Genomic DNA, 21,318 nt, shown 5'->3' on the forward strand with positions numbered 1-21,318 from the left:
TAACTGAAGGTATCCTAAATAATATATTATATACAATTCAAACCATATCCTTGAATGTTATCATAAAACAAACAAGATGAGATTTGGTAGTGGAAAACAAAAATTCGTGCATAAACTTTTCTTTTTCAAATCAAGTGTACACACAACAACTGGACATATCGATATGGGAGGCAACCAGACAAGGGAAAATATGATTGACTCCATCAAACAGTGACACTCTCTGTGTAAATAACTGATGTCTTAAAGATCAGCTACAAGCCAAGCAATTCACTTTCTGAAATGTGTGATTCTGGCCCTCACATTTTACAAAGTGTGTTGGCGAACTAGAGAGATTACTGAAGGAAATAAAAAACATATTAACTGTAAAAAAAGCCAAAAATGGATCATTTTGCTATACACTGATTCAGCAAGAATTTGTCCAATTATGTGAAGGGGTTTGGAGAGGTCAAAGCAACAAATGACAGAAACCCTAAACAAATACTATAGCCAAGCTATCAGGTTCAAGGGGCAACACTGAGCAAACATTAAAGGGAGTTCCTGTGAATTATCTAGTTAGGGAAAACTAAAACTGTTGAATTGTTAGAGCTCAAAATTGGAACAGTCTTCTCTGGAACAAGTGAGATCTCCACTGCTGAGAGACTTTTTCAAGGAGGAAGGGTATTAAGGGACATCTGTTTCCTGGAAGGGCAAGGAAACACAAAGCCCCTTCTGTTTTCCAGACTCTCTAAATCTACCAACGAAACACAAACTCTTCTCAACAAAGTTAACTTTTGGGGTTGTTTTCTGAGCACTATTCTGTCATGGAAAGACAAAGATGATCGAGATCTCCTGCCTCAAAAGGCTGACAGGTGACATATGAGGTTGACACCATCGCAGTGTGATCAGGATTCAACTAATGACAAAACCACTACCAAAGCATTGTGGGGTGGAATGAATGAGTGCCAGGAGGAAGACGATGTGGCTTCTCTGAGCAGGTCACAGCAGTGGGTTTGGAGACAAGCACCGCAATTGGCTGGCTTCCCAAGGAAAATTTAGAGCAGCGGCCCAACTCTGAAGCCTAGACTTTGATCTTCAACTTCATGGATATCTAGACACCTCAAATTCAATCTGTCCATGAGTGAACAAGTCATCTTCTATCTTTTAACTACCAAACTCTTCACTCATGGGATTCCCACTCTAGCACAAAGCACCTAAAGTGATGGCTGCACAACCTAGTTAAGTCTCTATCTTCACCCCAACACTGTTTTCCTCTAAGAACAGGATGCCTTTAGGACACAAGTTCCTCCACAAGTCAATAGGTTCAAACAGGACAGAACCAAGGTGGCTGCCAATGTGACATCAAGTGGATTTCAAGACTCCTCCACACTTAAAATAATTTTGCCAGTGTCACTACCATTCACAACTGTCATGACCACTGGCCAAGGACATAACAGGACAAAAAGAAGGTGGACCCCTCATTTTCAGCCTCCCTTTTCTGAAAATGCCAACAAAAATGCCTCCACTTATTAAGTATGCTCCTCCTCTTCTCATCAGTTTGTACCCCAGTGGCTTCACTTTCCATCCAGCTCCCTCCTTATGGCTGGGAAAGCAGTGAAGGATGGCTCTGACCCCTTGCACCCACATGGGGATGTGCAGAAACACCTGGCTCCTGGCTTTGGATTGGCTCAGCTCCTGCTGCTGCAGCTATTTTTGTCGTTGTCTTTGTAACACTGAATAGACAAAGGACAAGCATGTGGTGGGTGTGTCACCAGGAAAAGTGGGTTGTTACTTGTTCAAACCAGTGCCTTTCCACACCAAATTCCTGACCTACATGTGAAATCCAATCTCAACACTGCTAGTACTCTCTCCCTCTGTGTATATACATACATATATCTATATACTTACATGTATGTGCACAGATTATTCAATCAAGTTTCCTCAACACTAACATTTCTAATCATCCTATTTGAACTATCCACAGCTTCTGCCAGTTTTCTTTGCCAACTTGTTCACACAGCAGCCAGACTGCTCCTTTGAAAACAGTCACCCCAATCCTACGTTCCTGGACAGCTTCCCTTCACTCACTAATTTTTTAATTGAAATCATCCTGCTTGGTCTTACGTAAAGAGGAAATTGTATTCAATCTTTAATATATTCTGGGGAAGGTATTTAACTTATCAGTTAAGATGTTGGCATCTGCTTCTCATTCTGACATCCTGCTGATGCAGACCTTGGGAGGCAGTGAGCGTACTGCACTGGAACTGCATTCCTGCCACTCACCTGGGAGACCTGGATGGCTCCTGGCTGCTGCTCAGGACTGGCAGCTGTACTTCGGGACTGAACTAATGAATCGAAACATGTCCTCTGTGCCTGACTCCAGCCACTCAAATTAAATCAATCAATCAACTGATCAATATCTTCATCTATGCGATTTTTAATAGCGGCCTTCTCTGTGAAAGGGATCCTGAAATTTCTTAGGAGCCAATTAACTGCTGTTTCCAGTACCTGTCTCCTTGGCTCTTTATTCATACACTGGCCATACAGAATCATCTGTTCTATGTCTGAGTTAATAAAGCCTAATGTTCAAAGAACATTCACTAAATGCCTGCTTCTACAGGAACTCTCTTCACACTGGTGTAATAAAAACAGCCATGTCAGACAGAAGCCTCATGACTCATAGGTAGGAACCAGACTACGCTCTGGCCTACCATCCCCCTGCTATTCCCTGAACTCCTCTGTTTCCCTAACTCTATTCTTTGGCTTCTGGGACTTTCCTTGGGACCTCCATGCTTTGACAACTTACTCCTATCAATTCCTCCAGTCTCCTGACTTCACCAGCCTCCCAGGTTCTATGTACACCAGGAAGTAAGCAACCAGTTCATAGGTTCCACTAGCTCAAGTCTGATACTAAAGCTACAGTACGATTAAGGTTTCCGAATGAGAGCAAGGATCCGCTTTGTAGCACACGGCAATAGCACTTATGACTCTAAAGGTGTGGTAATAGCATACAGCAAGAAACAGGGACTAAATACCCTGAGAGCAAACAGCAGTGATGCTTGCTGTGTATTCTTCTGAAAACTAAAAGAAAGAAATCTTCTACCAGAATGAATGACCGTATGAATGTAAATCAAGAGTGACAAGCATCAACTACTAGGCTCATTTCTGCATGATTAGCTCTCTCAACTAGTGTCAAAATGACACTGGGACTGATGCATGACAGTCAGATGGCTCTCACAATACATCATGAAGAGTCCATTTTGATCCACATCTCCAGAACTGCTGCCAGCCATGAGATAGGTGTGACTAAGCGAATGACTGCTCTACCCTGAAAATGAAAACTGCTGAACCATTCCAAGATATTACTACTGGGAAGAAAACTTCATCAGTGCCTTCCATGTCTTCATTTTTTAAATACATTCCACAGGTACACAGAAACCTCTATTTTAATAAACCTTTCACAGAGTTTTAAAAGAAACATTTTCCTGAATGATGGCTTGTATCCTGTTTTTAAAACATCACTGCTCTTCAATGATTGCTTCTATGATAAAAAAGAAAAGGAGGGGAAAAAGGCATACAAATAACTATTCAGTTCATAATAAAATTTATGGATAGTTCTAATAAAAAATGAAAGACAACTCTGAAAGGTGTGTGTATCAACTTCTTAAGAGAGCACTCCTCATGCATCTTTAATACATACTTTTCTGTTTAAATCTCTAAATACTGTTTCATGGTTTTAATAAAAATTATCAAAATGATCTAAACTAGGAAGTAAACAATAAGGCAGGAATTTCGCACACAGGTTAAGAGGTTGCTTCAGTTCCTCTATCTCAAATCAGAGTGACTAGGTTCAGGGTCTGGCTATACTTCCAATTCCAGCTTCTTGCAAATGCGTACTCTGGGAGGCAGCCTGGGATGGTTCAAATGGTTAGATCACTGCAACCTTTGTGGGAGACTCCAACTGACTTCTGGTTTCAGTCTAGCCCAGCCCCAGCTACTGCGTGCACTTGGTGAATGAACCAGAAGACAAGAGCTCACAAACAAATAAATAAAAATTTGAGAAAAAGGAAGCAAGTGTATATTTGCACTGTTGGTTCTTTAAAAAAAAACATGTGATACCTCAATCTGAGCAGTGTGGTTGGCATAATACTTCAAGGCTTCATCTCCTTCATCAGGGTCTGATCCTGGTTTCAGCATCTGTTGTAACAGCTTGTTGTGCCGGGCCAACTACGAGGGAAAGGATAAAAGATTTAGGACACCATTTTTCACATTTCTTAGCGTCAAACTTTGACATTGCATCATCCACTTGTCCACGGAACTTCAAAGTCCTGGAGTTAAAGGCAATTAGTCACACTTGAGGAAAGTACTGTATGCGCTGGAAAGACATAAAGAATGATGTCACAAGGTTCAGTTATTAACTATTTTTCAATGACATTTATCTTTCCAATAAATGTATGGCTGTGCCAGGAAGAGAAAACATTCCTAGTGATAATATATGAATATATAATTGATACATTTTCATTTAATTATTTGATGATATACAGTTCCACAGGCTCTGGAATTTCCCCTTTGTCCTCCCCAAAACTCCTGTCCCTACTAATTTCTCCTATATTATTTCTATAGTGTAGTCTTTCAGAAACAGTCATAAATCCAGCATTTTGCTGTTTAAGTGTATCCTGAAATTGTAGGTATAGACAATGGCAGAGTCCAACATCATATTGTTAAGATGTATTCAATAGTTTCATGGTAATCCCATCTCAGATTTGGAAGTAGAGAAACATACTACATTTTATGTTCACATCTGGATGTGATAGTCTCTATTACACAGTTACTATACATCCCCTTAAATGAAAAGCAATAAAACAAAATCAACAATAGGAAAAAAAAACAGGAAATTTACAACAACATGAATTTAAATAACATGCTACTGAACAATCAATGTGTGTCTGAAGAAATGAAAAATAAAATAAAAACCTTCTTGAAGCAAAAGATGCTACTATATGACCTAAATTCATTGAATAAATTAATAAAAAACACTTTATGAAGAAATGAAAAATATCAAAATCCATGAGATGTAGCAAAAACAGTATTAACTTTCCAATAAATATATAGCTGTGGCTGGAAGAGGAAACATTCATCATGATATAGATGAATATATAATTGATATTCTTGTGATACACTTACACTGAATAAACATGTAAAACAACTTGATCAACAGTGCAATCCAACTGAAGGCAGACAGGAGTAGAGTGGACTAGAATTGAATGGTAGGTGTGAAAATGACATCAATAGTAGATTTCTTCATGCATGTGCAGGGATCTGCATTTCAAAATGGTTTCTCTCACAGCACACAAATCAAAAAAGGAGTGATGAGGCCCTGGGCATGTCAGAACCGACACCAACCTCAATTCACTGTCACTGAAACAGCACATTCACAAAACAAAAAATTCACCATAAATCGTTTTTAACTGCTGCGCATACAAGTTGATGCTCCTCACTTGAACGTTTATGATATTTGTTGGCTCATTCTCTCACTTTGTAAATCATGAATACTTATAGCCTTCAGATGTCTCCTTTCTGGCTCACTGTATTGAATAGTTCCTGGAAAACTTGCTTTATCTTCAACTTTTCAAACATTCCACTGATGCCTCAAGTTTTTTGAGAGCCAGTAATAAAAAACACTCTTCCATCCACTTTTTTCACTCCTAGCACAGTGAACGCCTCTTAGTCTGAGCCAGGCCCTCTAAGTAAACTGACTCATTTGATGCCACTAAGAAATACCAGTGGGACTGGTATAGCAGCCTAGTGGCTAAAGTTCTCACCTGGCACACGCTGGGATCCCATCTGGGTGCTAATTCCTATTCTTGCAGCCCAGCTTCCATTCCAGCTCCCTGCTTGTGGCCTGGGAAAGCAGTTGAGGATGGCCCAAAACCTTGGGACCCTGCACCCATTTGAGAGACCTGGAAGAAGCTTCTGGCTTTGGATTGGCTCAACTCACCATTGTGGCTACTTGGGGAGTCAATCAGCGGACAGAAGATCTTTCTATCTCTCCTCTTTTCTGTACATCTGACTTTCCAATGAAAGAAATGTTTTTCAAAAAAAAAAGAAATACTGGGGCTGCTCTTACTAATATCCATGTTACAGACAAGGAAACTGAGGCACTGAGAATAGAAGGAACCTGTCTTTGATAACATGTCCAGAAGACAGTAGAGCTGGTATTGAGCTAAGGCAGCATAGCTCCAGAGCTGGCATTTTCTCAACATTACTGAACAATGAGTAAGTTTATGATTCATGAGACCTCAATACAGATTATGATATAAACAACGTGGATAATCTTTAAATAACAAGCAATGAACAAGAAGGTTAAATAAACAATTATTCTCATAGGTGATAATCTGGAAATTTAAATATTTAGTCAACTGATGATGTTCTAGAATAAAACATTTTGAAACTACTATTTTTTTTTTTTATTGTTGCTTACACTGTATTTATGTAGTACAGTTTTTAGGCGCTGGGTATTCCCCCACTCCATTACCTCCCCCCATGGTGGATTTCCAACTTGTTGCATAACCATAGTTTCAAGTTCATTTGAGTTCATTGTTGCAAAAACACATGCTAGCATAAAAGTTCAGCGTCATATTGTCCAGATAAGTTCAGTGGCCTCTATGGGAGACCTTTCTATGGTTGAAGATAGTCTAACAGAGTAAAGAATCGGTCAGTTAAAAGCCCAACACAGGGCTTCAGTATCAATATACAACATTATGGAATTAAATGAAAATAGTAATTGGGTAGACAATATGTAAAAATAATGAAGTTCAGTTCTTCGAAACATCTGGGTTGAGACAGTATCAAATGACAGGTTCAAAAAATAACAACAACCAACAAAAATTAAGTTAAATCAATGGCAAACATGTGGTAATCTATCTTTTGGGAATCACTCAATTCTTAGCATTATAGATTCCAGGTTGTGCCCATTTAGCCACAAGAACTGCATTTTGTTTTTTTTTAATAGTGAGTAGTTATTCCATGGAGTAGATGACAAAGTTTCTTATATTCTTCTGCTGATGGGATTTCGGTTTGCTTCCATGTTTTTGCAATTACTGATGTGCTGCAATGAACATAGGGATGCATGTTGGTTTGTCGTAAAACAGGTGTTTTGGATATATTCTAGGAGTGCTATGCTGGGTCATATGGGTAGCTGAGTTTGGTTGTTTGAGTGTTCTCCAGACTGATTTCATAAAGGCTGTACCATTTGCAGCTCCACCAGCAGTGGCGTAGGGTTCCCCTTTTACCGCATCTCGCAGCAAGAGTCTCGTTGGTTTTATTGTTTATGTGGGCAATCTTACTGGTGTTAGGTGGTTACCTCATCGATGGTTTAATATGGATTCTTTTGCTAGGGAGCTGGAAACATTTTTTCATATGTTTGTTTGCCATTTGGACTTGTTCTTTGTTGAAATGTTTGCCCTTTCCCGTGCCATTTCTGAGTGGTTTGTTTGTTTGGTTTTTTGGTTGTTTTGAAGTCTTTGTATATCCTGGAATTAGCCCTATCGCCTTGTATCGTGTGCAAAGGATCTTCTCCACCCTTGTGGTTTGTTTTTTACTAGTTGATTGCTATCCATGCTGTCAGAAGCTTCTTTGTTTGATGAGGTCCCATTTGTATATTCTGTTCTCAACTGTATTGCGCTTTTGGTATCCTTCTTAGAAAAGTCGGAACTCTCCTAGGTCTTGCAAGGGTACTTCTACATTTTCTGCAAGAGATTGAAGGTTTCTGGATGTAGGTTTAGGTCTTTTATCCATGTAGTTGGATCTTAGTGTATGGTGATAGATGTGGAGTCTCTCTTTTTGTTTCTACAGGCATCTGCCAGGTTGTCCCAACAACATGTACTATAAAGAAGGCCTTCCCCTTGCTTGAGTTGTCATTGGGCTTTTTGTCAAGATTACTTGGCTGTCTTTGTGTGGGGTTTCCTTTGGTGCTTCTATTCTCTTCATTGATCATCTTTCTGTCTTTGTGCCTGTACCAGGCTGTTTGATACCCTCTGCTCTATAGTATGTCCAGAGGTCCGGGATTGTGATTCCCCTGTACTCTTAATTTTTCAGGAGGGACGTTCTAGCTATTCGTGGTTTTTTGTGTTTCAGAGGCTTAGACAAGAAAAAGAAATCAAAGCATTCGTATAGGAAACGAAGAAGTCAAGCTTTCCACTATATGCAATATGACATATTCCTGTACATAGAAAAAAGGAGATCAATACAGAAACTGCTAGAACTTATAGAGAGTTTTTGGCAGAGTGGCGAGGGGACAAAATTTACGAACGAAAATCAACAGCCATAGTGTACGCAAATAACACCAAGATGGAAGAAGATTCTAACAAACGGATACCATTCAAAATTGCAGAGAGAATTATGAAGTAATTGGGAATAAATTTAACCAAACGCGTGGAGACTATTCGATAGGCAAAAACTACAAACTATTTAAAAAAGGAAATGAACAAAACCTCAAACGATGGAAATAAAATCCCGTGCTCCTGGATAGGCAAAATCAATATCATTAAAATGTCTATGCTACCACAAGCAATATACATTTTCAACGCAATTCCAATCAAATTGCCCAAAACATTCTTCACGGAACTGGAAACTACTATTTCAGCACTGAATTTCAGGGTTATTCACAAGTCACTCAGAAAAATCATTTACTGTTGTGTCTCTTCATCTGATTGCCAACTAAATGCAAACTATATAGAATTTTATTATAAAGCATAGTTATGAAACTGACGACTGTCAGATGTTTCTAGGAATCTAAATGAGTTTCAAAAAATAAACTTATCTTCATCACTCAGGCATGTTAGGAACGAGTAGGAGTGGCCAGTTCTCGAAGACAATTGGCACAGTTTGCTCACGCCTTATATCTGGGACACTGGTGACAGTAAACAGTTAAGAATGATTTCAAAATTATTGACCTGAACAACTGGAAGTTTAGAAATGCCATTTGATAAGAAAAAAAAAATAAGAGAAGCACATTTAGGAAGAGTTAAGTCAGGACTTGGTTTTGGACATCTTGTGACAAGAAAAACATTACAAGGACAGCAACAGTGAGAAGGTTAGGACTGAGGCACCATTCAAGCTACTATCTTGAAAGGTAATGCTAGGTAACTCCTCCCCTTGACAACAAGCATCTGTAAGGAGCCGAAAGAATGGACAACTACCTTGTGCTTGGAGTCTGAAATGTGCATGAAAGATGTATCAGAACTCTTATTTCACAGACATTTGCATAATGCTTGCACAGTGGCATCTCTTCCTTCTCAATATTCACTGGCCTATGAGAGCTTCACATTCCTGTTCTCCCTGCAACACTGATTCCAAGATAAGTTAACCTGGGTTTCCCAAAACCTAACGCCCAAAACCTTCGGTAGAATCTGCTGCAATTGACTGACAGATGAGTAAGCTGTTGGACATGTGTTGGCTGTTGGCAGAAGATGGGGCGAGAGCTATGCACCTGAGGGTCACCAGGACGTGGGTGACATTTACAGTTGTAAGCTTAGAGAAAGTAGTTTCCTGAAACTCCCAGAGAGATTAGAAAATGAAAATCATAAGCAAAGTGTGAGAAAGTTGGGTTGTCAATGTAACAACCAAACCGATGCAATCAAATGGTGTGGAAGCCTAGTGAAGAAAAAAGTTTAGATGCAGGAAAGCATCTCTTGGGTCCAACGCTGCGAAGTCAAATCCAATGACAAGTGGGAAGTGCCACTTGGTTTAGCAAGTTGCAAGACACCAACACAATGGACAGTGTCAGGCTCTAGAAAATGTGGACCCTGGGTTTTTACTGTAGCTCTTCTACATCAGAGGGCATGAAGAGGGAAAAAGGGCGAGTTCGGGCACAGACAACTCTCAGGAATCACCACTGTAACAGGGAACCAAAAATCCATGGAGAAGACCAGGAGCAAGGCAAAAAAGGTTTTGCTTTATTTGTTCATGTTAAAAAATATATATATCATGCTTGCCTGATTCATGAGAAAGGCAACATCTGCTAAAGTAGTGTTTGGGGTAAACAGGAGTAGAATCATTTCAATTTAGACAGAAATTTATTTACCCTGAGTGACAGCTGAGACTCTGGGACAGATTCAGAAGTGTGCGTAGCCATGGCAGTGGGGACGCAGGGCATTTGTTGTCAGGGTTCTGTTACTTTCTCAGTAGAGTGGAAAGCTGATAATAAGGGTAAGAAGGTGCAGAATGCCAGAGGAACAGACGGTGAGAAGCAATCAGCTAGGGAAAGTGAGTGGACTTAGGAAACAGAGGGGAATATCCAGGATGTCCTGAGCATCTCCTTCGTGTTGGTCAATGCAAGGGCAGCAAACGTGTTCCCGGCTTTCTTTTCTGCCATGTCCAGCAGTCTAGCATGAGGTAGCAAGAGAGTTACAGTTAATAGGATTTGCAGCTTTGCTGGTTGAGGTCCACATAACACAAAAAAGAAATGCATACAAAGTAAAGATTTATGAAAGGAATGGAATGGAATCATAGAATCTAACTTAGCCTACAGAAAATCATGCAATCTCATTTAATGTAACTTAATAAAGAATGAAGGGAAGTTAGCAGGGATAAGGCAAAGCTGGTAGGACAGACTATCTTATAACCTTTTTTAAGATTTTATTTACTTATTCTTATTGGAAAAGCAGATATACAGAGAGGAAGATCTTCCATCTGCTGATTCATACCCCATGTGGCCGCACTGACCACAGCTGAGCCAACCTGAAGCCAGGAGGCCAGAGCCTCTTCCAGTCTCAGATGCAGGTGCAAGGTCCCAAGGCTTTGGGCTGTCCTTAACTGCTTTCCCAGGCTACAAGCAGAGGGCTGTACGGGCCACCGGGATTAGAGCCAGCACCCATATGCACTGGCACAAGCCAGGCGAGGACTTTAGCTGCTAGGCTACTGCACCAAGCTCAATAGCATAGCTTTAAAATTTATTTATTTTTATTTTTTTTTTTTATTGGAAAGGCGGATATACAGAGAGGAGAGACAGAGAGGAAGATCTTCCGTCTGATGATTCACTCCCCAAGTGAGCGCAACGGGCCGATACTATGCCGATCCAAAGCCAGGAGCCTCTTCCGGGTCTCCCACGCGGGTACAGGGTCGCAAAGCTTTGGACTGTCCTCGACTGCCCTCCCGGGCCACGGGCAGGGAGCTGGAAGGGAAGCGGGGCTGCCGGGATTAGAACCGGCGCCCATGTGGGATCCCGGGCGTGCAAGGCGAGGACTTTAACCACTGCGCCACACCACCGGGCCCAATAGCATAGCTTTAAAAGCAGCAGGAGCTGAGGTGTAGATCAAAGTGGTAGCTAGCAAGGATAAGGAGAACAGGAGCAGCAATGAGCAGGTTCTAGGAGCTCCCATGTCTGCAGTCTAATTTCCTCACACATCCTATCCATCACTCAGGTGAGACATCATTTTCTCACACCTGGATCAATGCAGTAGGTGTCAGCTGCTCTTCCAGGACAGGCACATCCCCTAGAGCCTTAACACAGGGGTTGGAGGAGGGATCCTTCAGATCAGTTCGTGTCTCTCTTCTAGCAATGCTCTCGCATCTGCCTCTGCACTCACGAGTCACATCCTCGCCTCGCCCAAGGAGGACCTGCTGAGACCGGCCACAGTCTTCCTGAACTTCTTCCCCAGCTGCATGCCGCATGGGCCTCCTGCCTGTCCAAGTTTAAAACTCAGAGCTCTAGCATTGCTGTCCCTTTCTGTCTGGATTCTCACTTCCTCTCGGTACTTGCACGGCTGGGTCTCACCTACTTCGGTTCTCCTCTCAAAAACTGTCTGACCAGCAACCATACTTTAAAAAGATCAACCACCCGCTTCCCCTTCTCCTGCCTTATTCTTTCTCCACAGCATGTGCACGAGCTAAGAAAATATATTTTATAAATGATCTATTCATTCTTTCCCTCGAAAACAAAGTAAGCTCAGGCTCCTATGACACAATTCTGTTTTGCTTCCTTTTGCATTTTTTCAAGGCTTAGCATATTGTCTAACACATAGCAGGTATTCAATATGTAGTTCTTGAATCAATTGTATTCAAAAACAGAACAATTTAAACCTTTGACAGTTTCCGATAGTGAGATATTAATATTTCCAGTTTCTCAGACTTCTTAATTAACAAACTTTTGCATCTCTTTTTAATTTTTATTTTAGATGATGTTTACATAGTTGATCAGGGTGGGAAGGATCAAGGGTTAGGGAAAGGTGGGTGTGATCACTGTTTCCAAAGTTTCTATTTCTCCTTCTTGCTTCTGGGGGAAGAGGAGAGATTAGAGGAGAAGCCATACCCAGCTTCCCAACCAACCCAGTACCCAGGGATGGGGAATGGCCACCTGATATCAACCCAGGGTTCCAATGTGGCTCATGCTGTGAGGGTTCTGCACAAGCGGTTTCAACAGTTCTAAAATGCTGTCAATCTCGCCAAACCAAGAATGAGGAAACCCTCCCAAAGTCTATCGGCTGACACAGTAGGCCTTAAAGTCTCCATTCACTCGGATATTTGCTGTCAACAAGTTATCCAACTTGCTCTGTTCTGCTTCCTCTGCTATGGTACCTGATGTCCTCTGCAGGCCCCGATGGGCTGCCATATCCTCCATGTGCATCAGGACCTGTCATCTACTGTTCTTTTTCACTGAGGGGACCAGTTCTCGCAAGCAGGCCTACGGACCAGGGCCAGATAACCTGGGACCCGCCAGATCCTCCTGCCTAGGGGCTCAGGGACTCAGCACTCACCACTTTATAGCAGTAAAATTGCTGTCACTATTTTAAGAAAACAATCATGCTATTTTATGTAACAGAATTAATAAAAAAAAAGCAAACCTTTACAAAAATTTTTCATTTTCAATGTATCTTCACATGTCTGAAGTGCTAAAACAGCATTTTCATTCATTTCTTGCACACAGGTAATCTGTGCATATGTTAGCACAGATCAGAGACAGGTAATTTTGAAAATAAGGAAATAATTGCACCATTTTCCCCTATTTGAGTATTACTTATTTTTGTGATGCTTGAGGACCGTCTCTGAGCAGGCTTATTCATGCCTCCATGTTCTCTGTTCAGACAACGCTCTGCTCACACTGACTGTTGTGGGTACTGGGGCTTGGCTCCCAAAGCTCACGTGCACAGGGAAGCTCTGAAGCCTTAGGGCGAATGCTTGAGGGACACAGGGTGGAGATGTGATCTAGGTCTGGATCTTCGGGGCATGTTCTTTTTATTTTCCATGATATAGTTTCATAGGTACAGGGATGCTCCCCTTTCTCTCCCTTTCCCCCACACCCGTAACCATTTTCCCTCAGGACACAATAGTTCTTGTAAGAGAACTGAGTTCAAGTTCGCCTATTCTGTATGCTTCCTGGGTCACCATATGAAGGTGTTTCCACATCTGCCACCACAGACACCATTCTATGGTAACAACCAATTCCAACGTGCAATCTAAACTGTAAACTGGAATAAACATTCTCACCCCCACAGAACACCTTTCAGGTATTGAAAAGGAGCTCAGTGCGCCAATAGAGTGAAATTTCTCATGCTCTTAGTCACTGTTCTTTCCTTCTCAGCGGGCTATGTTATCTTCAAGGAAAGGGTATAGCCTTACTCATCCCTGTATTCTCAGAGGTAAGCACAGAATTCAGTGCATAAAATACACCAAGCATTCACTGAGTCACTGAAGAAAGGAGTTAACTCCTGGCATGTATCCATGTCTGAAAGTAGGCAAAGATTCTAAAGTCTCAATAAAGCTTTGTTTCCTCCTCAGGAGGGCAATTAATAGAAATTTAATGATAATATATTTCCCAGATTTTGCAGAAATGTTTTCCTTCTTTTGTAGTTATTTATGTACTCATGTCCCTTGTGACAGAGTACAGGTTATTTGGAAAAGGAACTAAATATCCAATAAATGCTGAATGAAATCCTATATAATAACATGGAACGCATTCTAATCACACAAACACAACACAAAGAAGTTACTGAATACCTCAATGATTCTGAAATGCATGAAGATGACAGCTTCATTATGGAGCTTTCTTGATCTGAACTGTTCACAAAAAGCTCAGCAAAAATTCTCACAGGTTAATTAACAAATCTCCAAAATTAAAAAAAAAAAGGAATTTAGTTCCCCAAATATGAGCGCACTTTAGCAAAAAAAAAAAAAAAAAGGCAATAAAAGATGTTCATATTGGTGTAAAAATTTTAGAGATCCATGCACAGTATTTTCATAATATGCCCTTTCCATCAACTTTTTCAAGATCCCTTGTATACATAGCTTTCAACATATTTAGCAACAACAACAAAATATATCTTTCAATCCAATTTCCTGCAAACCAAAAGACATGATTAGAAACACTGTTTTCACCACACTGTGCCAATGACCTTTTCAAAATAGGTTATAAGTTGAAAAATCAAAACAAGAAAGACAGCATGCAAAGAAGCAGTATTACCATTTACCATCACGTGCTTTGCAAGCCAAAAGAAAATATACTTGGTAGGTTTCTAGATAAATACGATTTATCTGCTGAGAGCTGTCACAGTAAGAAATCTTGTTTAAATTCTAATTAAAACCGCAAGAGACAGCTAGTGAAGACATTCAATGACAGCCATCCTATGGTACCCAACTTCACCAGTGAAAGAAACTCTCCCAACAGGACTTGAAATGAGCTCATGTCACTGCACAGTGTGGTCTGAAAAGGATCCTAGCCTAGAGTTTGCAGGAAGCTCAGGGCCTGCTGGCACTGTGTGGCTTAGTACTTGAAGTTTCCCAAGCTATGAGACAATATATGTCTACAGTGTTGTTGTTGTTTTCCAACTGTTGGAAGAGTTACAAAGAAAGAGAAAAAGGTACACAACACACACGTACACACCCATATTCACGTACATATACACACACACCTGATGGTTTGATCCCCAAATGGCTACAACAGCTAGGTCTGGGCAGAACAAAAGCAGGAGCCAGGAATTTCTTGTGGGTCTCTCACATGACTCCTAATTTTAACTTCCTGTTGATACAGATCACGTCAGTAGCACTGATGAAATTGGGTCCCTGCTGTTCATGTGCGAGATCTGGATTGAGTTGCCAGTTCTCCATTTTGACCTGTCCTGGGCCAACCACCCTTTGTGAGCACTGGGGAGTAAACCAGGGGATGAGAGCTCTCCCTCACTGTCCACCTCACAAATAAAAGACATTTAAAAAATTTTGAAAAATGTGCAAAATGTGAAGAGATTCTTAATTCTAGTAAGCATTCTTCAGAAAAAAACAGGAACTGTGAGCAGATATTTAAATATTTCATTTACTTTTTAAACTCATTATTTATCACTCTAAGCTCCTAGGCTCAGTTTTCTATGTTATTAAAATAACAGAGAAAAACTTTCATCTGCTGATTCATTTCTCAAAAGCCTGCAAGCAGCCAGGGCTGAGGCAGGCTGAAGCCACGAAGCAGAAACTCAATTTCGGTCTCCTTCATGGGTGACAGAGAGCCAAGGAGTTGATCAACTTCTGCTGCTTGCCTAGCTTTGCACCAGCAGGAAGTTCGATCACAAATAGGATGCAGGTGTCCCAAACGGTGGCTTCAGTCGATGCACCACAAAACCTAACACAGCTTCTAATTTCTGAGCTCACAGTGCTCCTTAGAGACATTTGTATACTACACTGGTGAAAAAAATTGCCTCAATGCCACTGAGGTGATAAAACAATTTGCATGAAGGTTTATATACCTGCAGCTAAAACATGGATGCATCTACTTTCAGAATTAATGAGTTTATTTTCATGAAGAGGAGATGATCACAGTTACCTAAAACAAGCTTTTTCTGCATTTAGACAAATTTATTTTTCTGTTCCATTTTTTTCAACTGAAACATCATGCCTTGTCCTACTCCAATACTTCAGAAGCTACTTATTCATGCTTTTATACAGAATGAACCATTTTAAACAAAAAAATACTCTTTTTTTTTTTTGCAAAGTGTAATGAATTATAATGCCTACTTGCTTTTGATAACAATGTAAGCATGCAGGGCTAATTTCTGAATAAACCACACAAAATAAATATTATGCATATAGGTTATCATGTCTGAAATCAGTATTAAACAAAACATCTTAAAATTATCATTGTTGCAGTATTCAAAACAGCAAAGCATGTCAGGGTGAGGAAACAGGGAAACAAATGCATTCACTTTTTAATACATGTGTTTTTAATTTTTTGTAACATTGAGTTTTAGAAAATAGTTAACTATAACATTCTATGTGAATGGTATAAATGCTTTAACTGCCACTTCTGAAACAAACTAGTTATTAGTTATTACAGTTAAAAATGCACTCCTCGTCTTTTAAAGCACTCTGACTCTGCCACTGTCCCTAGTGGTTTTTTCCCCACAAAGAGGTGGTGATAGCCTTGCCTTTGAGGTCTCTGACCATATTAAAAAGTACTGTGGTTGACTGGAATGCACAGAGCTCCTTCTCTCTCTGAGCAATCTGTGGGGTGAATAGGCTTATTATCTTTACTCTGAAATCCTTTCTGGCTCGGTCACTCCCTTTTGCAGCATGTGTTCAAGTTGCTTGACATGATAACGTCTACTCTGCCTAGCTATGAAACAACAATACCTATGAGGCTCGAGGCTCCAGCTCTGACGCTCACTGGAGGACGCGTGCTGCTCACTGTTCTTGAGCTCCTGAACCAGAGTCGCCCTGGAAAGCAGCTTTCTAGTCCTCTCCTCTCTAGACTTCCCTAGAAGAATGAGTCAACTGCTTTTCAGGCATGCACAATCCTGACAAAACCACTTTAAAGTAGATTAATTAAAGGCTTAATACTATGATGAAGAGTTCCACAACTGTTTCCCCATTGCCAGCGTGCTCAGGAATCCAATCTCAAGTGCACAAATGAACCAGCAGGAAAATCGGAGGGCAGGGGAGGGTGCAACATAGAGAACTGAGCAGAAATACTTCAAGATAATTTTCAGGAACCTTAAACTCAATTGCTTGAAAGCATTTCATCTTCAGGTTTCTTGAGTTTTTACTTCTGAGTTACATCAGACTGAGAAGTATCAAGCTATTGCTGGCTCTGGGTTTAACTGTCTAGTCAACAGCAACTTAAAAAAAGTTTTTGTTAGACAGAGTGGTTCTTAAAAGTGAGAATTAGCACTCCAAGGAACTTCTGCATTTCAGAGAAGAGATGAGGTGGCAAGGTGAATTTGAATGTTAAGCTGAACCAAACTAGAAAGACACAAATACCTTCTATTTTGTTACTTGTTCATTCCTTGACATCAAACACTCTTTTAAACATTATCTAGTCATTAGAATTGAAATGACCAAGGTTTCCAAACACACACACACACAAAAAAGAGAAAAACTCATTTCAGAAAATTCAACTTTCTTTCACAACAAAATACACAGCTAAGTGACAAAGAGGACATTTAAGGGGATATGGGCATTGAACATAAACATTTTGGTACTATAGACAAAGTTATTGTCTGCGTGTTAAGTGGCCTTTGTCTTATAAAATGAGGTACTGAAATGTTATTAACATAAAATGTTATTAATATCACTAGATCTATAAATCGTTCATATGCGGTTTAAACATGAAGACTCCCTTCTCTCAATCTCACCTGATCTTAGCCAAAAGGCCAAGAAGCAATCCTTCTCTTAATCTCACTCTTTATAACTTGGGCCATCCTGGGCTAAATATGTGATTAATATATGCCTTGGATGTTGCTTCTAAAACAGCTAATGAATCTCCAGGGAGTGCTGAGTCATGCCCTGGCCTTTGGAGATGCACAATGACCAATACAGACCCAAGGTCCTGCTGTCAAGGAGCTGATTTTCTCTGGGTGGAGGAGACACAAATGTCTATCAAAAAGGAGTGAACAAAGAAGAAAACAGAGGATGGGAGTAATGAGCTCCAGGGGGATGGAAGATGCCGTTTCAAATCAAGTTGTCAGAGGCCATTAGAACAGAAACTTCAAAGGCAGAACCAGCGGCATGCTCAGAGACACAAGGCAGGCTTCTGGTGACTGCTTTCAGAGCATAGCCATGGGAAGCAGGTGGACTGGGCCCAGGGACAGGGAAGGAAGTGGTCAGGGAGGTGAGAGAGAGGCCTGGTGATACTGGGAAGCTTTGGAAACCATCCCTTCCCAAAGACTTAACTTTTGCTGAGGAATGGGACGTGTGAGAAGATGCTGAGCAAGAGAGCTAGTGTCACATGCATTACATTGTTAAGGATTCACTGTGGTCTCTATGTAAACACTAAAAACTGCACAGGTGAGCGGGAGCTGGATAAACGGCAGTGACAGGTGACAGACGGCAGTGATTTGGGCTGGGTGGTTAGGAAGAATATGGAAAGATTCAGGGGCAGAAAGTGCAGGTAGAAGAGGGATGACAGAGATGGCCAGGTGGGCTTCCACAGGGGTCAGCATCCCAGGCTCTGGACAGATGTGGGTTCAAATCCATTTTCTCCCCCTTGTTAACTGAAAACAACTGCAGGCAAACTCTAACTTCTGTAACTGATACTGCTCAGAGTACTTTATTAATACTCCTATTAACATGAGGTGCAGAGGAGCCACAACACCAATGCAACACTTGACAAACATGAACCAAAGTAACAGGAAAAGATTGGAGTATTCAGGCACATGGTCAGACTGGGTCTCCTAAGAGCACAGTTTTACTGCAGCCTTCCGCAATGTTTAGTCAGGAGGCTGACATACAGAGTTGACATTTGGCAATCACTTCGCCCTGCGGAGAATGAACTGGATGAGTCTAAGATGGAGACAGACAGGCAGATGCTGCTGCCCAGGCGAGAACCGAGGGGTGGCTATGGGAGAGGCCTGATGAGGACACAGAAGCTGTACAGCTTCAGGCCACAGAAGAGGGGAGAGATGTAGGACTGGCTGCCTAGAGCAAAAAGAGGCCAGGTGAACACTGTCAGCCAGGTTGACGCCTGGACAGAGGGCAGCATGCCACTCACATGGAGTTCAAGCTGGTGCCACTGAGAGGCAGATGCTAGCTAGGACCAAGCGTACCTGTGCCACAGGCCCTAAGATCACTACCTGCAAAGACAGGAGAATGCCATGGCTGCCTGCACCACTTGTACCCAAGATGTTAATGTTTTCTTGACATGTGACTTTGAAATATTGCCTTCTCTTTTACTTTGTTGAACATGCAAGAGTGAGCAGCTATTTTAAAACACAGGTTAAATCTGAGGCATTTTTAGAATGGGTGATACAATCAATAAAAGAGGAGGTGACACAGGGGAATGATTTTAAGGAAAATTTGCCCAAACAAATGGTTTTCTGTTAAAATGACAGATATGCGTTGTGCTCATTTGTGGGCCCTCTTGTGGCATCTGCTTGGGGTCTGATGCCTGCAGCTGTCTGGATGCTGGGCCTTCCTGGTCCTAACAAGCTGCTGGGGAGCAGTGTCTCTCCCTCCTGCTCCTGTCACAGCATCCTGAATGCCAAGGTCTCGCTGATGCTCCCAAACCTGCTGACATTTAATTAGTGCCGCTGCCGTAATCCCAAAGTGTCCTTTCCAGATGAGAGTCGTGAAACCTTACACAGAGGAGGTGCAAACCACAGTCAGTCCCTGCTGGGGAGGGTGAAGATCTGTCTGAGCAAACTCTTCTCTGTGACCCTTTCCTATTAGTCCTTCCTGGTATTGCCTTTAAAGAAGGCCACCGTGCTGGGGGTGGATACGCATGTTCATCAATGTCTTGGAATGCGCGTGCACACACACACACACCCCTTCTCAAGAGCAATCCCAGCATATTTAGACAGTAAGTAAACTGCACAGAAGGACAACATGGGCTGCCAGGTTGCCACCAGCTCTTATCCCATTCTCCTCTCCTTCCCAGCGAGGGAAGGGAATTTCCACTTTCTATGGAGATCGGAAAGGGCACGCTGGCTGAGCTGCTTTGAATCAGGGCATCTCTGATCCACATGCCTTCAAGGGAGAATCAACTTTCCAGGAAGTCCTCTCACAAGGCAGCTGACCGCTGCTGTCCATGCTGGGCCCCACCTCTCGTAGCATCCTGCTGAGTACCACAGCCAGCAGCATGGTCAGAAGCTGCATGCTTACATCCAAGCCTCACTGTCCTATTTGAAAACTAAGTACACATACACAATCGCCAGCTATCCATCTGCACTCCAGTGTCACATACATTTCCTAAGTTTAAGACTGTGACCCTGGGTGCTCCTCTCTGCATTTCACCTCCAAGACTTCTCAGTCTCTGTCTGGTCAAAGGCGCATCACCTGCTCACCATTCCACTCCAACTGGGAGCCATCCACGTCTTTCATCTCTTCACTCTCTGTAACCCCTCATAACCCTGAAGTCAGCTAGAGATGAAGGGCAGTGGACACGGCTCCACATTGTTCCTGGAGCAGGACAAGAGTTTTGGCCAATTCTTGGTGTCCTCTTGATTTATGCCGCCTACCTCCTCAGCCCCATTTCTGCCCCCACCCTTGTCATGCAATAGCTACTGGTCATTAAGGCTTCTGAAGATAAACCAGTAAGGGGTGGCAGGTTCTCATACAGTCTTATGGGGGTCAAGATGTATACCCAGGGAAGAGATACTTACGATTCTTACCTACTAGTTCTATGGAAGGTTACCTTTTAGCAACTGCTTTCCTGTGTATATACAGCAAAGGTGAATTTCTTTGATTTCGGGAAGCAGGGTAAGGGACAGTGGTTTACAGGAATGAAATACGGAACATTCAGTTTAGGCTGATTCCAGAAAGCTGAAAAGCACAAACGGTGAAAGGACAGAAGGAAGAGAGATGTTGCTGTATCTGGGTCATGTGATCGGACTATCAGACAATTAGGGAAGGAAGCTGGGAAGTGCAAGGCTAGAGAAGCTTTTTTTGAAACTATGGTCTGTGGACAACATGAATAAAAATACCCACAGGGAGGAGGGTGGCCTAGCAGCTTAGATGCTGATTGAAATGCCCGCATCCTACAGGGGAGTGTCCGGGTTAGCTTCCTGGTTTGGCTCATGATTCTAGTACTTTGCCAAGGCAGGCACTGGCAAATAGCAGGTGTGATTCCTCAAGAAGCTGGGTGTGTGTCCTCCACGTGGGAGACCTAGATTGGGTTCCTGGTCCCCAGCTTTGGCCCAGCCCCGTTCCAGCCATTGTGGTCACTCAGGAAGAGAATGAGAGTTTGAAAGCTCTCTCTGCCTCTCCATTCAAGAGCATCAAGGATATATTATAAAGCAACTGCAGGGCCTAGCCCAGACACCAGCCAGTTTCTGGAGAAGACCACAGGAACTTGAGGTATACTGCAACCTGAGAGCCACCAAAGGAGGTCTCCACTGTAAAAACACCGTCTCCCTGATGTAAGCAGGA

The 21,318-nt window shown here is 41.9% G+C and overlaps 1 protein-coding gene across 4 annotated transcripts in view; it reads right to left on the reverse strand.

Annotated features, from left to right (window-relative positions):
* The window catches only part of ITPR2 (inositol 1,4,5-trisphosphate receptor type 2), a 400,740-nt gene that overhangs the window by 81,823 nt on the left and 297,599 nt on the right, over positions 1–21,318 (reverse strand). For all 4 annotated transcript variants that reach the window (XM_040987441.1, XM_040987440.1, XM_040987442.1 and 1 more), the window contains one exon: positions 4,096–4,203. In XM_040987441.1, the coding sequence (XP_040843375.1) occupies positions 4,096–4,203 (108 nt within the window). The remainder of the gene's footprint in view (positions 1–4,095; positions 4,204–21,318) is intronic.

The sequence above is a fragment of the Ochotona curzoniae genome, unplaced genomic scaffold (genome assembly GCF_017591425.1).
Source record: "Ochotona curzoniae isolate NIBS_2020 unplaced genomic scaffold, NIBS_Ocur_1.0 contig_4645, whole genome shotgun sequence".
Taxonomy (NCBI): domain Eukaryota; kingdom Metazoa; phylum Chordata; class Mammalia; order Lagomorpha; family Ochotonidae; genus Ochotona; species Ochotona curzoniae.